Source organism: Musa acuminata, chromosome BXJ2-1 (genome assembly GCF_036884655.1).
Source record: "Musa acuminata AAA Group cultivar baxijiao chromosome BXJ2-1, Cavendish_Baxijiao_AAA, whole genome shotgun sequence".
NCBI classification, from domain to species: domain Eukaryota; kingdom Viridiplantae; phylum Streptophyta; class Magnoliopsida; order Zingiberales; family Musaceae; genus Musa; species Musa acuminata.
In genome coordinates, this window is record NC_088338.1 from 9,157,986 (window position 1) to 9,172,145 (window position 14,160).

At 40.6% G+C, this 14,160-nt stretch overlaps 2 protein-coding genes across 2 annotated transcripts in view; both read left to right on the forward strand.

The window, feature by feature from the left end:
- LOC103990812 (rho GTPase-activating protein REN1-like) overlaps positions 1-11,030 on the forward strand; it is a 62,123-nt gene extending 51,093 nt beyond the window's left edge. Inside the window, exon 25 of the mRNA XM_065093176.1 lies at positions 10,851-11,030. Within this exon, the coding sequence (XP_064949248.1) occupies positions 10,851-11,015 (165 nt within the window). The 3' untranslated portion in view covers positions 11,016-11,030. The remainder of the gene's footprint in view (positions 1-10,850) is intronic.
- Positions 2,066-4,662, forward strand: LOC135598822 (G-type lectin S-receptor-like serine/threonine-protein kinase At2g19130). Its single transcript, XM_065093182.1, has one exon. The coding sequence runs from the start codon at positions 2,096-2,098 to the stop codon at positions 4,487-4,489; it is 2,394 nt and encodes a 797-aa protein (XP_064949254.1). The 5' UTR covers positions 2,066-2,095; the 3' UTR covers positions 4,490-4,662.
- Positions 11,031-14,160: the final 3,130 nt, after the last annotated feature.

Here is a 14,160-nt window from a genome sequence, read left to right on the forward strand (position 1 = left end):
CTCAGCGGGGGACGGAGGAGGATTTCCCTCCCCGGCTCCGAGGACGCAAAGAGAAGAAGAGGATGGAGAGGAAGGAGGGGAAGAAGGGGGCGACATCTCAACTGACCTTAAAAAGAGGGAAAGAGTACGCAGGAGGCTAGGAAGGGGACTAGGGAAGCGACAGCGTAACTTGAGGAAGAAAATACGGCAGCGAAAGATGGAGGCGGAATTAGGCCTCCGCTATTTAAAGGGGATGGCTCGTCAGAACCAACGCCCCTTCGCTTCCCGAGAACGGGCGGCAGCCCACTCGCGCGCGCGAAACCGTCCCGTCGCATCAGGATACCCCCAAAAGGCGCTCCGCATTAACGAGGGCCTGACGTGACAGCCAGTGGCAGCGCGGTGCGAAGTACGAAGGCACCTAATCATATCAGCCTCGAAAACTGACAACTTCCAAAAGGGGCAGCCCTTTACCTTCCCCAGGAAAAGAAAAACAACCTAGCCTCCCGCACCCGCACGAAGTCAAACGGCCAATCGCCGGCCAAAAAACCAAGTACCACCTCGGTCGAAGCCTGCCTGCACCGAGAACCCCCACTCCCTCGGCGCGGCCTGCCCACCTCCGACGTGTCCCTCGGCCGCATGGTGCCCGAGACCACTTCCTCGCGTCCTGCCTGCCTGCCCGTGCTACTCGGCCACACGGCCCTCGCGACCACACCTGCGGTCTGCTCGCCTGCGTCGTGCTCCTCGGCGGCGTGATGACCGAGACCACACTTGCGCGGCCTGCCCGCTTGTGTCGTGCTCCTCGCTCCCATCATCCCCGAGACACGCCGGCGCGACCGGCCCGCCTGCGTCGTGCTCCTTGGCTCCGTGTTCCCGAGATAGGGCAACGCCGCCAGTACGCCTGCATCATGCCCCTCGACTCCATAAACCCCGAGGCACGCCTACATGGTCAGCCTACCCCGCCAAACCCCTCGGCTTCACGCCATCCGAGACCACACCTGCGTTGTGCTCCTCGGCCCTCGGCTTTACGCCATCCGAGACCACACCTGCGCGGCCAGCCCGCCTGCATTGTGCTCCTCGATCCTTATGGGCTCCGTGATCCCCGAGTCCAACTCTGCTCGGCCCCCTGACTGAGTTGCGCACCTCGGTCCCACGTTGCGCGAGACACGTCCGCGTGGCCAGCCCGCCCGCGTCGTACGTCCCGGATCCGGATGAACAGCCCACCTGGAGTGAGAAGCCATGCATCGGACTCTCCGCCTGCAAAAACCGACGCATAGCTCCTTATGGGGGGGAATATGATAGGGGTAAAAACTGATTTGACATAACACCCCGAGATTTGACGTAATACACCCCCACGTCAGACACCCCTGCGCGGCACACTGCCCCATGGAGCAAGCATTAACGCTGACGCAACATGCACCCATGCCCGCCGTACCCAAACGACCTCCTCGGCCGACCCCTCATGACCGGCCGAGGTAGGGGGAGGCGTCGACTGACACTCCCCATACCCTGCAGCAGCTCGGCCTTCCACGCAACGCCCACGACGACGGCAGACGTCATCAGAGGTACGACCCTGTCCTGGCAGGATGGCACATCAGGTAACATCAAACCCACTTATAAATACCCCCTGGCCCCCAACGGGCAAAGGGGGGGACACAATCTCACTCAAAAACTCCACTTCGCATCACTGACTTGATCGTCGGAGGGGTCGGGCCGAGCCACCGACCCGACCTTTGTGCAGGTACTCAACCGAAGCTGGACCTGCTCGGCGCCATGGAACTTCCCAGCCAGATCCCCTGCATCAGCCACCACAAGATCCCAAGGGGAGCCGCGTCTGATCCGAACCATTTGGAGCCCTGAACCAGTCGCGTCGACTCCGAGGTCACGGTTAAAAAAGTTACTTACCGTAACAATAATTATTATCCTCATCAATGCACAAGATTATTTTGTAAGTATTCTTAGTCTTGTCTCTTGTTTAATTCTATTTTAATTTTTTAATTAAAAATATTTTCTTTTAGTTAGATCATAGTAATTTATTTTATTTTTCTTGTTGCTCCACCGTCCCAACGTATCAAACGTTTAAGGCCAACTGGTTACCCTGTTGTTGCAGAGCTCCACCATGTCTGCTAGGAGAAGACAAATGGCTCAGCTTCTTGCTCTCTGCTTGTCTGAATTCTTTCTTCTCTTTCCCTTCAGCGCCCATACTGGTGTTGCAGATGACAGCCTCTTTCGAGGCCAGTCTCTCTCTGGAGGTCAGACCATGGTGTCCAGAGGTGGTAAGGTCGAGCTGGGTTTCTTCGCCCCAGGTAACTCTTCCAAGTACTACATAGGCATCTGGTACAAGGTGTCCAAGCAACCAGTAGTTTGGGTAGCCAACAGGGAGAAACCTGTTGCCAGTGCTTCATCTTCAGAGCTCACGCTCGCCGAAGATGGCAACCTTGTCCTCCGCCTCAAAGACTCGAAGAACCAGATTTGGTCATCCAATTCCTCGAGCTCCCTTGTTTCCAACTCCACTGTCGCAGTGCTTCTTGATGATGGTAATCTTGTTCTTAAAGATAATATAAGTTCTGACACCTTGTGGCAGAGCTTTGATCATCCTACCAACGCATGGCTTCCTGGAGCAAAGCTCGGATACAACAAGTTGACAGGACGAGATTGGTTCCTCACTTCGTGGAGGAACCCAGAAGACCCTTCACCGGGAATGTTTACTATGGAGTTCGATCGGAATGGCGTCGACCAGTTCTACCTTTTGAGAGATCGGAGACATCGCTACTGGACCTCCGGGCTTTGGACTGGAGACATGTTTACTGCCATCCCAGAGATAAAATCGAACCATTTCTTCGATTTCAGCCATGTTACCAACACGAATGTGAACGAGTTCAGCTACCTTGTCCGTGACAGAGCCGCCACACACTACCTAATGCTGGATTTCACTGGCGAATTGAGGAGGCAGAGATGGGATGAAGAGGCCAAAGTGATGTTGCAGTTCTGCTCGCTTCCGAGGGATCCATGTGATGTGGAAGGTCGCTGTGGGCCGTTCGGTAGATGCAACAACTTCACCTCTTCTCCCTGTCACTGTTTGCAGGGATTCAACCCACGGTCACCGAATGAATGGGCACTGGGAGATCACACCGGAGGGTGCGTCCGAAGAACCCCTCTACGCTGTGGGGAAAGAGATGGATTCCTCGAGTTACCCAACACGCAGCTGCCCGCCAGCCCCGTGCGCATGTCAACCATCGGCGGTCGAGAAGAGTGTCGAATTGCTTGCTTGCGGAATTGTTCTTGTACTGCTTATGCTTTTCACTCCAAATGTTCGATTTGGCAGGGCGACCTTCTCAACCTCAAATATTTGGGTTCGAGCAACGGAGCAGAATCAGGAGCCATTTATGTTCGTGTTGACGCTTCAGATTTGGCAGATAATGATCATAAGAACAGGAAAAAGACAGCGACGATTGTCGTCGGTGCAGTGTCAGGTGTTGCTGCTATCGCTGTCGTCGTCTTGCTTTTGGCCTCGAGATACCGCAAAGGGGCAACCGTCGGAGCTTCAGAAGGCGTTCAAGGTCCTCTAAATGCATTCGACTACAAGCTCATAAGAAAAGCCACCAAGGGTTTCTCCGAGAAACTCGGGCGAGGAAGCTTCGGGTCGGTGTTCAAGGGAGAGCTGCCGGACTCGGGCGCCATAGCGGTGAAGAGACTGGAGAGCATAAGGCAGGGGGAGAAGCAGTTCAGGATGGAAGTGAGCACCATCGGGACGATTCACCATGTCAATCTGGTCCGTCTTCGTGGCTTCTGCTGCGAAGGTGACAAGAGGCTGCTCGTCTACGACTACATGCCGATGGGCTCATTGGATTCCGTTCTGTTCGCCGATGGCCGCGAAGCTTTGGACTGGAAGAAAAGGTACCGGATCGCGCTGGGGATCGCAAGAGGCTTAGCGTATCTTCACGAGAGGTGCAGGGAATGCATCATGCACTGCGACATCAAGCCGGAGAACATACTTCTCGACGTGGATATGTGTCCAAAGATCTCCGACTTCGGCATGGCAAAGCTGCTGGGCCGCGAGTTCAGCCGGGTGCTGACGACGGTGAGGGGGACCATCGGCTATCTCGCCCCGGAATGGATCACAGGATCCGCCATCACTCCCAAAGCGGACGTTTACAGCTTCGGGCTAATGCTGCATGAGATTGTCTCGGGAAGGCGAAACAGGGAGACGCGCGAAGAATGTAACCGGCTTTACTTCCCTCTCTGGGCTGCAATCAAATTGCAAGAAGGCGACACTCTCTGCTTGCTGGATCCGAGGTTGAAGGGGAAGGTGGACGAGGAGGAGCTGAGTCGAGTGTGTAGGATTGCTTGTTGGTGCATTCAGGATTTGGAGTGCAGTAGGCCGAGCATGGGAGAAGTGGTTCAGCAACTGGAGGGTGTATTAGACGTCAGCATACCGCCCATCCCTGCCTTACTAAAGATGCTTGTGGATGATGAGTCGTCTGAGGATTACCACTACGCCACCACCATCTAGAATACATACCGGTAATAAAACTTGGTGTTCTACGCATTATGAATAATGTTGTACCAACGTAACACGCCTTATATGCTCTGCTGTAGCGTGATATTGTTTTAATTCTGCTATGTCGCGTTGATTGAAGAAGTTGAGCACAGCTTAATTAAATAAAGAAATAGTTTATTATAGTAGATTGCTCATAGCATGAATTTCTCTGTTTTTTGGTTCCTATAGAAGAAAGGGGATAAATGGGTCTGTGCAAATTGAAGATTTAAATTATAAATATCTTTTATGAGAAAAAAAAAGAGCATTGAATTGATCTAAATATAATTGAGAAAGGCTCGTTATACGATAAAAATAATAAGTATTGATATTTACAAAAATAATAAAAAATGGTTTCTATTACTTACTATTCTCACTACATCAAGCTATTAGATTCAAATAGCCCTAATGATTAAACTTTTTAACCTTATCACTCCACCAAGATGATATCATATTAATATAGATAGATGTAGGTATGACATCTCCGACCAATCCAAGATGGAGGATTTTTCTTAACAGAATAGAGAATTTTCCTCAACAAAGTAGAGAAATTTCCTCATATAGTTGAAAAAAATCTTATTTGCTATACCAATCTTGATGCAAAATAGTTTGCTACAACAGAAGAGAAAGTTGCAGCAGAGAAAAAAGCTATAGCAAAAAGGAAGTTGCAGTAGAGGAGGAAGCTGTAGTAGAGGAAAGAGTTTTCCCCTTCTTTGATGAATGACAAGCTTCGATGGCCTTGGAGCCTCGCTCATCTCACGTGTTCTAATACCATGATGGAAAAAATAAAAGATAAGAATAATTATTGAAGAAGCTTTATTGAAGTAATTTTAGCTTGAATACATTAACATGTTCCTTAACAGAATAGAGGATTTCCTTTCTCGTACAGTTGGTGAAATCTTATTTGCTATCAACAATAAAAGAATTTCATCGATCAAGCATACCATTATTTAAATTATTATAAAATTTTACATCCTGTTATTAGTAGTTCTCATAATGCAATTAAGATTATCGCGCATGCATATTTTACATTTTAAGAAAATGAATAAAAGCCACAACTTTTAGATGTAAACAACCATCCAATAAATGAGAAAAAAAATTGTAATCAGGGAAGGCTAATTTGATAATACATAAAATGTCATACATTGCTGTTTCGCTGCTCGTCGTGAAACATGAACTGTAGTAAGTGACCGAGTTGATGACGCATCCAAATGATGACATAGATCAACACAAGAACGAAACTCCACATGACGGTGATTTGATAATGTCATAGTTGGATTGATTTCGTGGAAGAGAAATCAATTAAGCATATTTAATCTGAAATAGGAATACGTGTTCCTTACAACACTATTACACAAGCGCAACTAGGGCAGATTCCACTGGTACAACGTCATTCATCGTCAGGCATTCACCAACTACTGCCATACAAAGTTTCTAACACTCGTCCAAGTGCGTTTTACTGTACGAGATGGAGCCAAAGTTCTGTTCATCGACCAAGCCATCATCGACAAGTAACCCAGGAATGGGTGGTAAGCTGACACCTAATACTCCCTCCTGTTGCTCGACAACTTGTCCCATGCTCGGCCTGCGGCACTCCACATCCAGAATGGTAAGCATAAAATATACGGTATATCATATGTAATGTAAAAAACTTTTAATGTTTAACTAAGATTAAATAATAATAGATGAGATTCAATAATGTCATCTGAAAAGTATTTTATCAGATCTACAGATACATCCTCAAAATCTTAGCGACGTTGATATGCAAAGAAAACTAGACTCTCTTCCTTTCTTTGTATCCTTTCATTAGATTGATGGATTAGGAACAAGGGAGGATGAGAAAGGAACTGTAATCTTTCAATGATTATCACGTATCCAGGTCTCATGTTCGTGTACATGTCCGTCATCATATTATTATATCATCACATAGTTTAGTCCTATGAGGTTTTGTCTATATATAAATAAGAGCAAAAGGTATTAAGATAAGTAATTAGGAGAGTTCCTCCAAAAATATTTTCTAAGAAATCTTACCTTAATTGAACTTCATTTATATTGACTTATAACTTTAATTAAAATCTAATCAGATCTATAATATATCTTATCAATTACATAGTATCACATAATTTAATATTCTCCCACTTGGCGGATAAGATATAAAGAAATTTAAAATTAAAAAAATAAAATAAAATTTATTTAAAAATAACTTTACCTAATTAGATTCTAAAAATTTTGAAAAGTATACATAGCCATGAATTTTAAAAACAAGCTAACAAATCTAATAAACATAATAATACCATATTAAGTCCAACTATTAATGTGAATCATAACGATTGTATGGGCATACTCATTTCTATATACCATAATATTGTTAGTCATTTCTAATATATTTCATAATGACCCCTATAATTTATCTTTTCAAGACAATCCTGTTATTATATTCAATTGTAATATACATAAATATAAATGTAAATAAGATAACATGAATAAATAACTTTAATTAAGCAAGAAAAAATATCAATAATAATATTCACCTAAACATGCATCGTTATATCTTTTATGTCTTGCTCATAAGAATATATTCTTTAAATATTTTAGATTGTAAAGCTTTAACAAATTAATCAGCAATCATCATGGTGGTGCTCGGGTTCTCGATTGTCTCTTATTGTTTCTAGACTCTTTATCTAACCACCAAATATTTTATCTCGATGTGTTTAGACTCACTATAATAAATATGATTGTTAAAGAAGAAAAATATTATGATATTATCATAAAAATATCTTCAGTGGCTTGACAATTAATTCAACAACACTAAGTCCTTAGATAAAATTTCGCTACCATAAATATTGATTTATGGCCTCAAAGTATATCACAAATTCAACTTTATTGTTGATGATGTAATAAACGATTGTTTTGTACTTTTTCAAGAAATTATCCCTCCAACTAACATGAATATAAATCGTGAAGTTGACTTTCTATTATTGAGACAATTTACAAAATCAGTATCTGAATATCCCATTACTTCAAACTAATCTAATCTTTTATATGTGAACTTATAATCTTTCGTTCCCTGTAGATATCTTATTATTTTCTTTATAGCTTTTCAATATTTCATTCTTGAATTGCTCTAATATCTACCCAACTTTACAATCATAAAACTTGATATATGTTATTATCCGGATTTAAGTATATATTAGACTTCCCCTCACTGTTGTCAACACCCGACTGAACTGTCGTCTTTATATTCTTATGATCATTAATTATTTCATGAAAAAACTTCCGAGCGAATATAATTAGCTCCTAATTGGTATTCCTTACTTAAACCCAAAGATTTGAGGTTGACAAGGCCTCCCAGCCAAATCGAACAGTTTGAGTGGTAAAGCATAAGCAGTCGAAGAATAATTCCTCGATCAGGCAATTCAACACTCTTCTCGGTTGCCGATCGCTGAGAAGCGCATGGCGTTCACGAGCAATGGCATGTTGTATACCTTGAGGAATCAATCCATTTGTCCATGCCATAGGGGTTTCTCCTCACACACCCCCTGGTGTAAACTCCTAGGTTCCATTTCTTCCTGCAAACACTGACAGGATGGAGAGCTGAAGCCGTTGCAGCTATTAAAACTATCTCTTCGGTAACATCGTCTAGTTTCTACCGCTTCAATTCACCAGTAAAATCTAGCATGAAGTTCTGGATGGTGGAGCAGTCACAAAAGCGGTATATGAAATCATTCACATCCATGTTCGTAGTGTTTAACACAGGTTGTCCGATCTCATCTCTAGGATTGTAGCAAAAGACCAATTTACTCCAAACCCCGGGGTGGTATAGTACCGATCTCTATGGCATGTTGTATACCTTGAGGAATCAATCTATTTGTCCACGCCATAGAGGTTTCTCCTCACATACCCCTAGGTGTGAACTCCCAGGTTCCATTTCTTCCTACAAACACTAACAGGAGGGAGAGCTGAAGTCGTTGCAGCTATTGAAACCATCTCTTCCGTAACATTGTCCAGTTTCTACCGCTTCAGTTCACCAGTAAAATCCAGCATGAAGTTCTGGATGGTGGAGCTATCACGAAAACAGTATATGAAATCATTCACATCCATGTTCGTAGTGTTTAACATAGGTTGTTCGATCTCATCTCTAGGATCGTAGCAAAATACCACTTTACTCCAAACCCGGTGGTAAAGTAACGATCTCGACTGGTCTTTCAGTAAGTAGAACCGGGAATGCAATGCCATCTGGATCGATCTTGAATGTAAACGAAGGATCTGCTCCTGAAGCTTATCTTATCCAAGCTTTGCTCTAGGGAGCCAATAGTGTATATATAGAATGATCAAAGCTTTGCTAGTATATGTTAGAATTCAAATTATCTTTCAAAATAATATTGTCATTGTTAAAAAGCACTATAGCGTTGGGGTCCGAAGTATGGAAGTTCAAGTTGGATGCCCAGACTTTGTTCTTCAAGCCTGTGAGGAGGACAAGGTTGACAACTTGGGCCAGCTTGAGCTCAGAATTGGAGCATTGGCAACAGGTTCGCCCTATTGGCTACCTAAACTATTGTTTTCTTGGACACCAAATACTAGATGCCCATGCAGTACATGCGAGAGTTACTTGGGGTGAAGAAGCGCAGCTCAAGTTTACCATTTTTGGCCACCATCGTCTGGTCTTCAGAAAGAGATTGTCGTCGCAAGAGTGTCATATGCAACACAAACCTTGGCCGAAAAGGGAAATGGAAGAAAAAAAGCAGGCAACCAGAGAGTCGTAAGCCAAGCCATACTTCGTCTTCTTCTTGCAGACATGGAACTCTGCAACATAGCTTATGTAGCTGTTGCAATATGACTTACCCTGCAAAGTATTGTATACGGTTGTCTTTTTATTCCCTCTCGAGTGACCAGCTATATTAATCAGTAAAATCGTATTGAAGAGTGAGTGCATTCCGCTACTCACCGGTAGTTGCATAAGATGCGCTGCAGAGTTCATGTTTGCAAGAAGAAGAAGAAGAAGCATGGCTCGACTCATGGCTCTCCGGTCGTCTGCTTTTTGTCTTCTCATTCCCTCCGATGCCCACGTTTGTGTTGCATATGGCGCACTCTTAGGAGGGCAATCTGTTTCTGGAGACCAGACCATGGTGTCCGGAGGTGGCAAATTCGAGCTGGGCTTCTCCTGCCCCAGTCTCTGAGAAAACGGTAGTGTGGGTGGCCAAAAAGGGAGAAACCCGTGGCCAATGCTTCATCTTCTGAGCTCAAGCTCGGTGAAGACGGCAACCTCGTCTTAAACCAGTCGACCGGAGAGGTCTTCGCTGCAATGCCAGAGACGAGATCTGTGTAGCTACACCGACACTACAAACATGGATGTTAATAATTTAACCTACCGCTTTCGTGACAGCTCCACCGTTCCCATCCAAAATGAAATAATTTTTTTTCATCAAAACATTAAATTGTTATAAAAAATAAATATTAACCAACATAAACAGTAGAATAATAAATTAATCATAAAATAAGATATTAATTTTTTTACATAAAAAATTTAATACGAAAAAAATCACGGGACTGTAGTTCACTTTAAACTTCCATTATCATCAATAAAAAATTTAATACGGAAAAAATCACGAGACTGTAGTTCACTTTAAACTTCCACTATTATCAATAAAAAATTTAATACGGAAAAAATCACGGGACTGTAGTTCACTTTAAACTTCCACTATCATCAATAATGATAACATGTTATTTAGTATATATGAACTTGTTTTTGTTAGTACCACCGACTTGTTAGTATATATGAACATGTTATTCAGTATGATTTAAGATGAAACTATAATTTATTTATGAAGCATATACTGACTTGTTTTGTAAGCAGAACATCACTGCAGCTGACCATGAGAATGTGGAAACTCAATCCCAGGAATCAGTGGCATCATCAGATGATCAGCCATCTCAGAAGCAAAAGACAGATATAGCAAATCCAAGCAGCAACTTATCCCAGGGGCTTAATAAAGTTCTTCCATCTAATGAAGAGCCGGTGAAAGCTAGAAAGGGTAGTGCTTTAAAGAAACTCTCATTGTGGGATGAGAAAGCGAAGAAAGAAGTCCAAGATCCATCTTTATCTAATAAGCATCCCTCCCATGAGCAACAACCAAGTGACATGACATCAAATAATTCGAAACCTCAGAGGATGTGACAGTATCTGGGCACAGTGGAGCTACAACAAGGTTCTCTTCAAGACCTGAGGTAATTATTTGCCACTAGGTTTTGAGGGTCTCACCATCCACATATCAGATATAATCATCCAACGTACATCAGAGGCTTACTGACTTGATTAAACTATTTTGATTTCACTCAGGAAACAGCCTCATCATCATCGTCATCATCAGCACTTGCCAAGTTGACGAACCGCCTAAACTTTTTGAAGGAACGCCGTGCACAACTTGTAAACGACCTACAGGTTGCACGGAATAGCCTTGGACCAGGTCCAGATGGTCCTCCCTCGAGAACCAACTCCAGATGACTATGAATCCATCTCAAAGGTGATTCTTTGGATACCTGAGTGCATTTGTGCTGCTTCCAGAGTTATCGATGTCTGGCATGGCGGCCACCATGATTGCTCACTTCTAGCTGGTGAATTTAATTGGAACGTGACAGAATTTTGGCACTTATGTACAGTTAAACACTTGCATTTATCTCTGCTTCTGAGAAATTGCTGGTAGTGATTTTAGGATGTTTGTAAAACATGTTTGAAGACGATAATAGATATATTTGAGTAAGCTTTTTTCGTATTTGTCATCGTACAAGGGGCTCAAATGCTTTTTCTGATTGATTCTGCTTAATATACAAAACGCCATACACTGCTGTTTTGCTGCTCTTCATGAAACATGAGTTGCTGAAGCATCCAAATGATGGCATAGATCAGCACAAACCAGGAAATGGGTGGTAAGCTGACACCTAAGACTCCCTCCTGTTGCTCAACAACTTCTCCCATGCTCGGCCTGCGGCACTCCACGTCCTGAATGCAACAACAAGCTATCCTGCACGCCCGACCGAGCTCCTTCTCGTCTGCGTTCCCCTTCAGCTTCGGATCCAGCAAGCTTAGTGTTGTCGCCTTCATGCAATTTGATTACGGTCCGGAGAGGGCAATAGACGAAATCCAAGTCTTCGCATCTCTCCGTGTTTCGCCAGCCGGAGACCAATCTCGAAGCGGCGAGCTCCTTCTCGTCTGCGTTCCCCTTCAGCTTCGGATCCAGCAAGCTTAGAGTTGTCGCCTTCATGCAATTTGATTGCGGTCCAGAGAGGGCAATAGACGAAATCCAAAGTCTTCGCATCTCTCCGTGTTTCGCCCGCCGGAGACCAATCTCGAAGCTGTAAACGTCTGCTTTGGGGGTGATGGTGACGGAGCTGTGATTCATTCTCAAATTCAACTTTAGGATCAATGACTATCTTACTATTACGATGTAGATAATGCTCCAAATTTTTAAATAAAAATTACTATTCTAAACCAGATGATGTGTTGGATTATTCTACTCAGTTTAAAAGCATTAGATAAAATCTTACCATGCTACATTTACAAATATAATCATACCCTTAAAGCATCATTATATATAATAAAATATTCATTATGGTATAGAAAGAATATAGGTTGATATCAATATTCTTTTTGACTCTTTAAAATTTTATTGAGAATAATTTGTTATATATGTATGATATACTAATAATTGACCATGCAATTGAATTATCACAACATGATAACTTGGTCAACTATTTCTCAATATACTATATGTATCAAATAAGGTGGGTGTAAATCCTCATTAATTATGTGATCAATTCATAAATATGAAGATGATTTTAAAGATTTACAATATATTAGATTGACATGGTCATTCATTTCTCAAGATGCTATATATATATATATATATATATCCAAGGAGACAGGTGCAAGTTCCCATCAATCATGTGACTAGTTCATAAATATAAAGATATCTTTAAAACTTTATAAATATATTAGATTGACTTGGTCAATCATTTATAAATATGAAAATATTTTTAAAGATTTATAATATATTAGATTGACTTACAAATCATTTATCAAGTTACTATATATATCCAAGAAAATGGGTTCTAGTCCATATCAATCATATGGCCCGTTCATAAATATGAAAATATTTTTAAAGATTTATAACATTTTAGATTGATTTAGTAAACCATTCCTTAAGATATTTTATATATATATATATATATATATATATATATATATATATATATATATATATATATATATATATATATATATATATATATATATATATATATATATATATATATATATATATATAAGAAGGTGGGTGCAAGTCTCATGTGACCAATTTATAAATATGAAAATATCTTTAAAAATTTATCAAATTAGATTGACTTGGTCAATCATTTCGTAAAATGCTATATATATTCAAGAAGGTGGATTCAGGTCCATCAATCATGTGACCCGTTTATAAATATGAAAATATCTTTAAAAATTTACAACATGTTAGATTGACTTTGTCAATCATTTTTTCTCATGATGCTATATATATTCAACAAGGTCGGTTTAAGTTCCATCAATAATGTGACCCATTTATAAATATGAAAATATCTTTAAAATTTTACAACATATTAAATTGACTTGACAAATCATTCCTTAAGATCTTATATATATTTAAGAAGTTAGGTGCTAGTCCCCATCAATTATGTGACCCGTTCATAAAAATAAAAATATTTTTAAAAATTTATAATATATTAGATTGACTTGGTAAATTATTCCTTAAGATATTATATATATCCAAGAAAGTGAATGCAGGTCTCATTAATTACGTAACCAATTTATAAATATGAAGATATCTTTAAAAATTTACAACATATTAGATGACTTGGTCAATCATTTCTGAAGATATTATATATATATTCAAGAAGATGGGTTCAAGTTTTATCATGTGACCCGTTTATAAATATGAAAACATCTTTAAAGATTTATAATATATTAGATTGACTTGATAAATCATTATATATATATATATATATATATATATATATATATATATATATCCAAGAAGGTGGGTGCTAATCCCCATCATGACCCATTCATAAACATAAAGATATCTTTAAAAATTTATAATGTATTAGATTGACTTAGTAAATCATTTTTTAAGATATTATATATATTCAAAAAGGTGAGGGCAGATCTCTATCTCTCATCTGATCAGTTCATAAATATAAGACATCTTTAAAAATTTATAACATATTAGATTGAGTCAATAAATCATTCCTTAAGATATATATATATATATATATATATATATATATATATATATATATATATATATATATATATATATATATATATATATATATATCCAAAAAGGTTACTGCAAGTCCCATCAATTATGTGACTAGTTCATAAATATAAAGACATTCTTAAAAATTGATAACATATTATATTAGATTGACATAGTTAATCATTTCTCAAGATAGCATATATATCCAAGAAAGTGGTGTAAGTCTTCCTCAATTATTTGAACAGTTCATAAATTTGAAAATATTTTTAAATATTTATGGCATATTAGATTAACTTAGGTCAATCATTTATCAAAATACTATATGGAAGAAGGTGGGTGCAAGTTTACCCATTT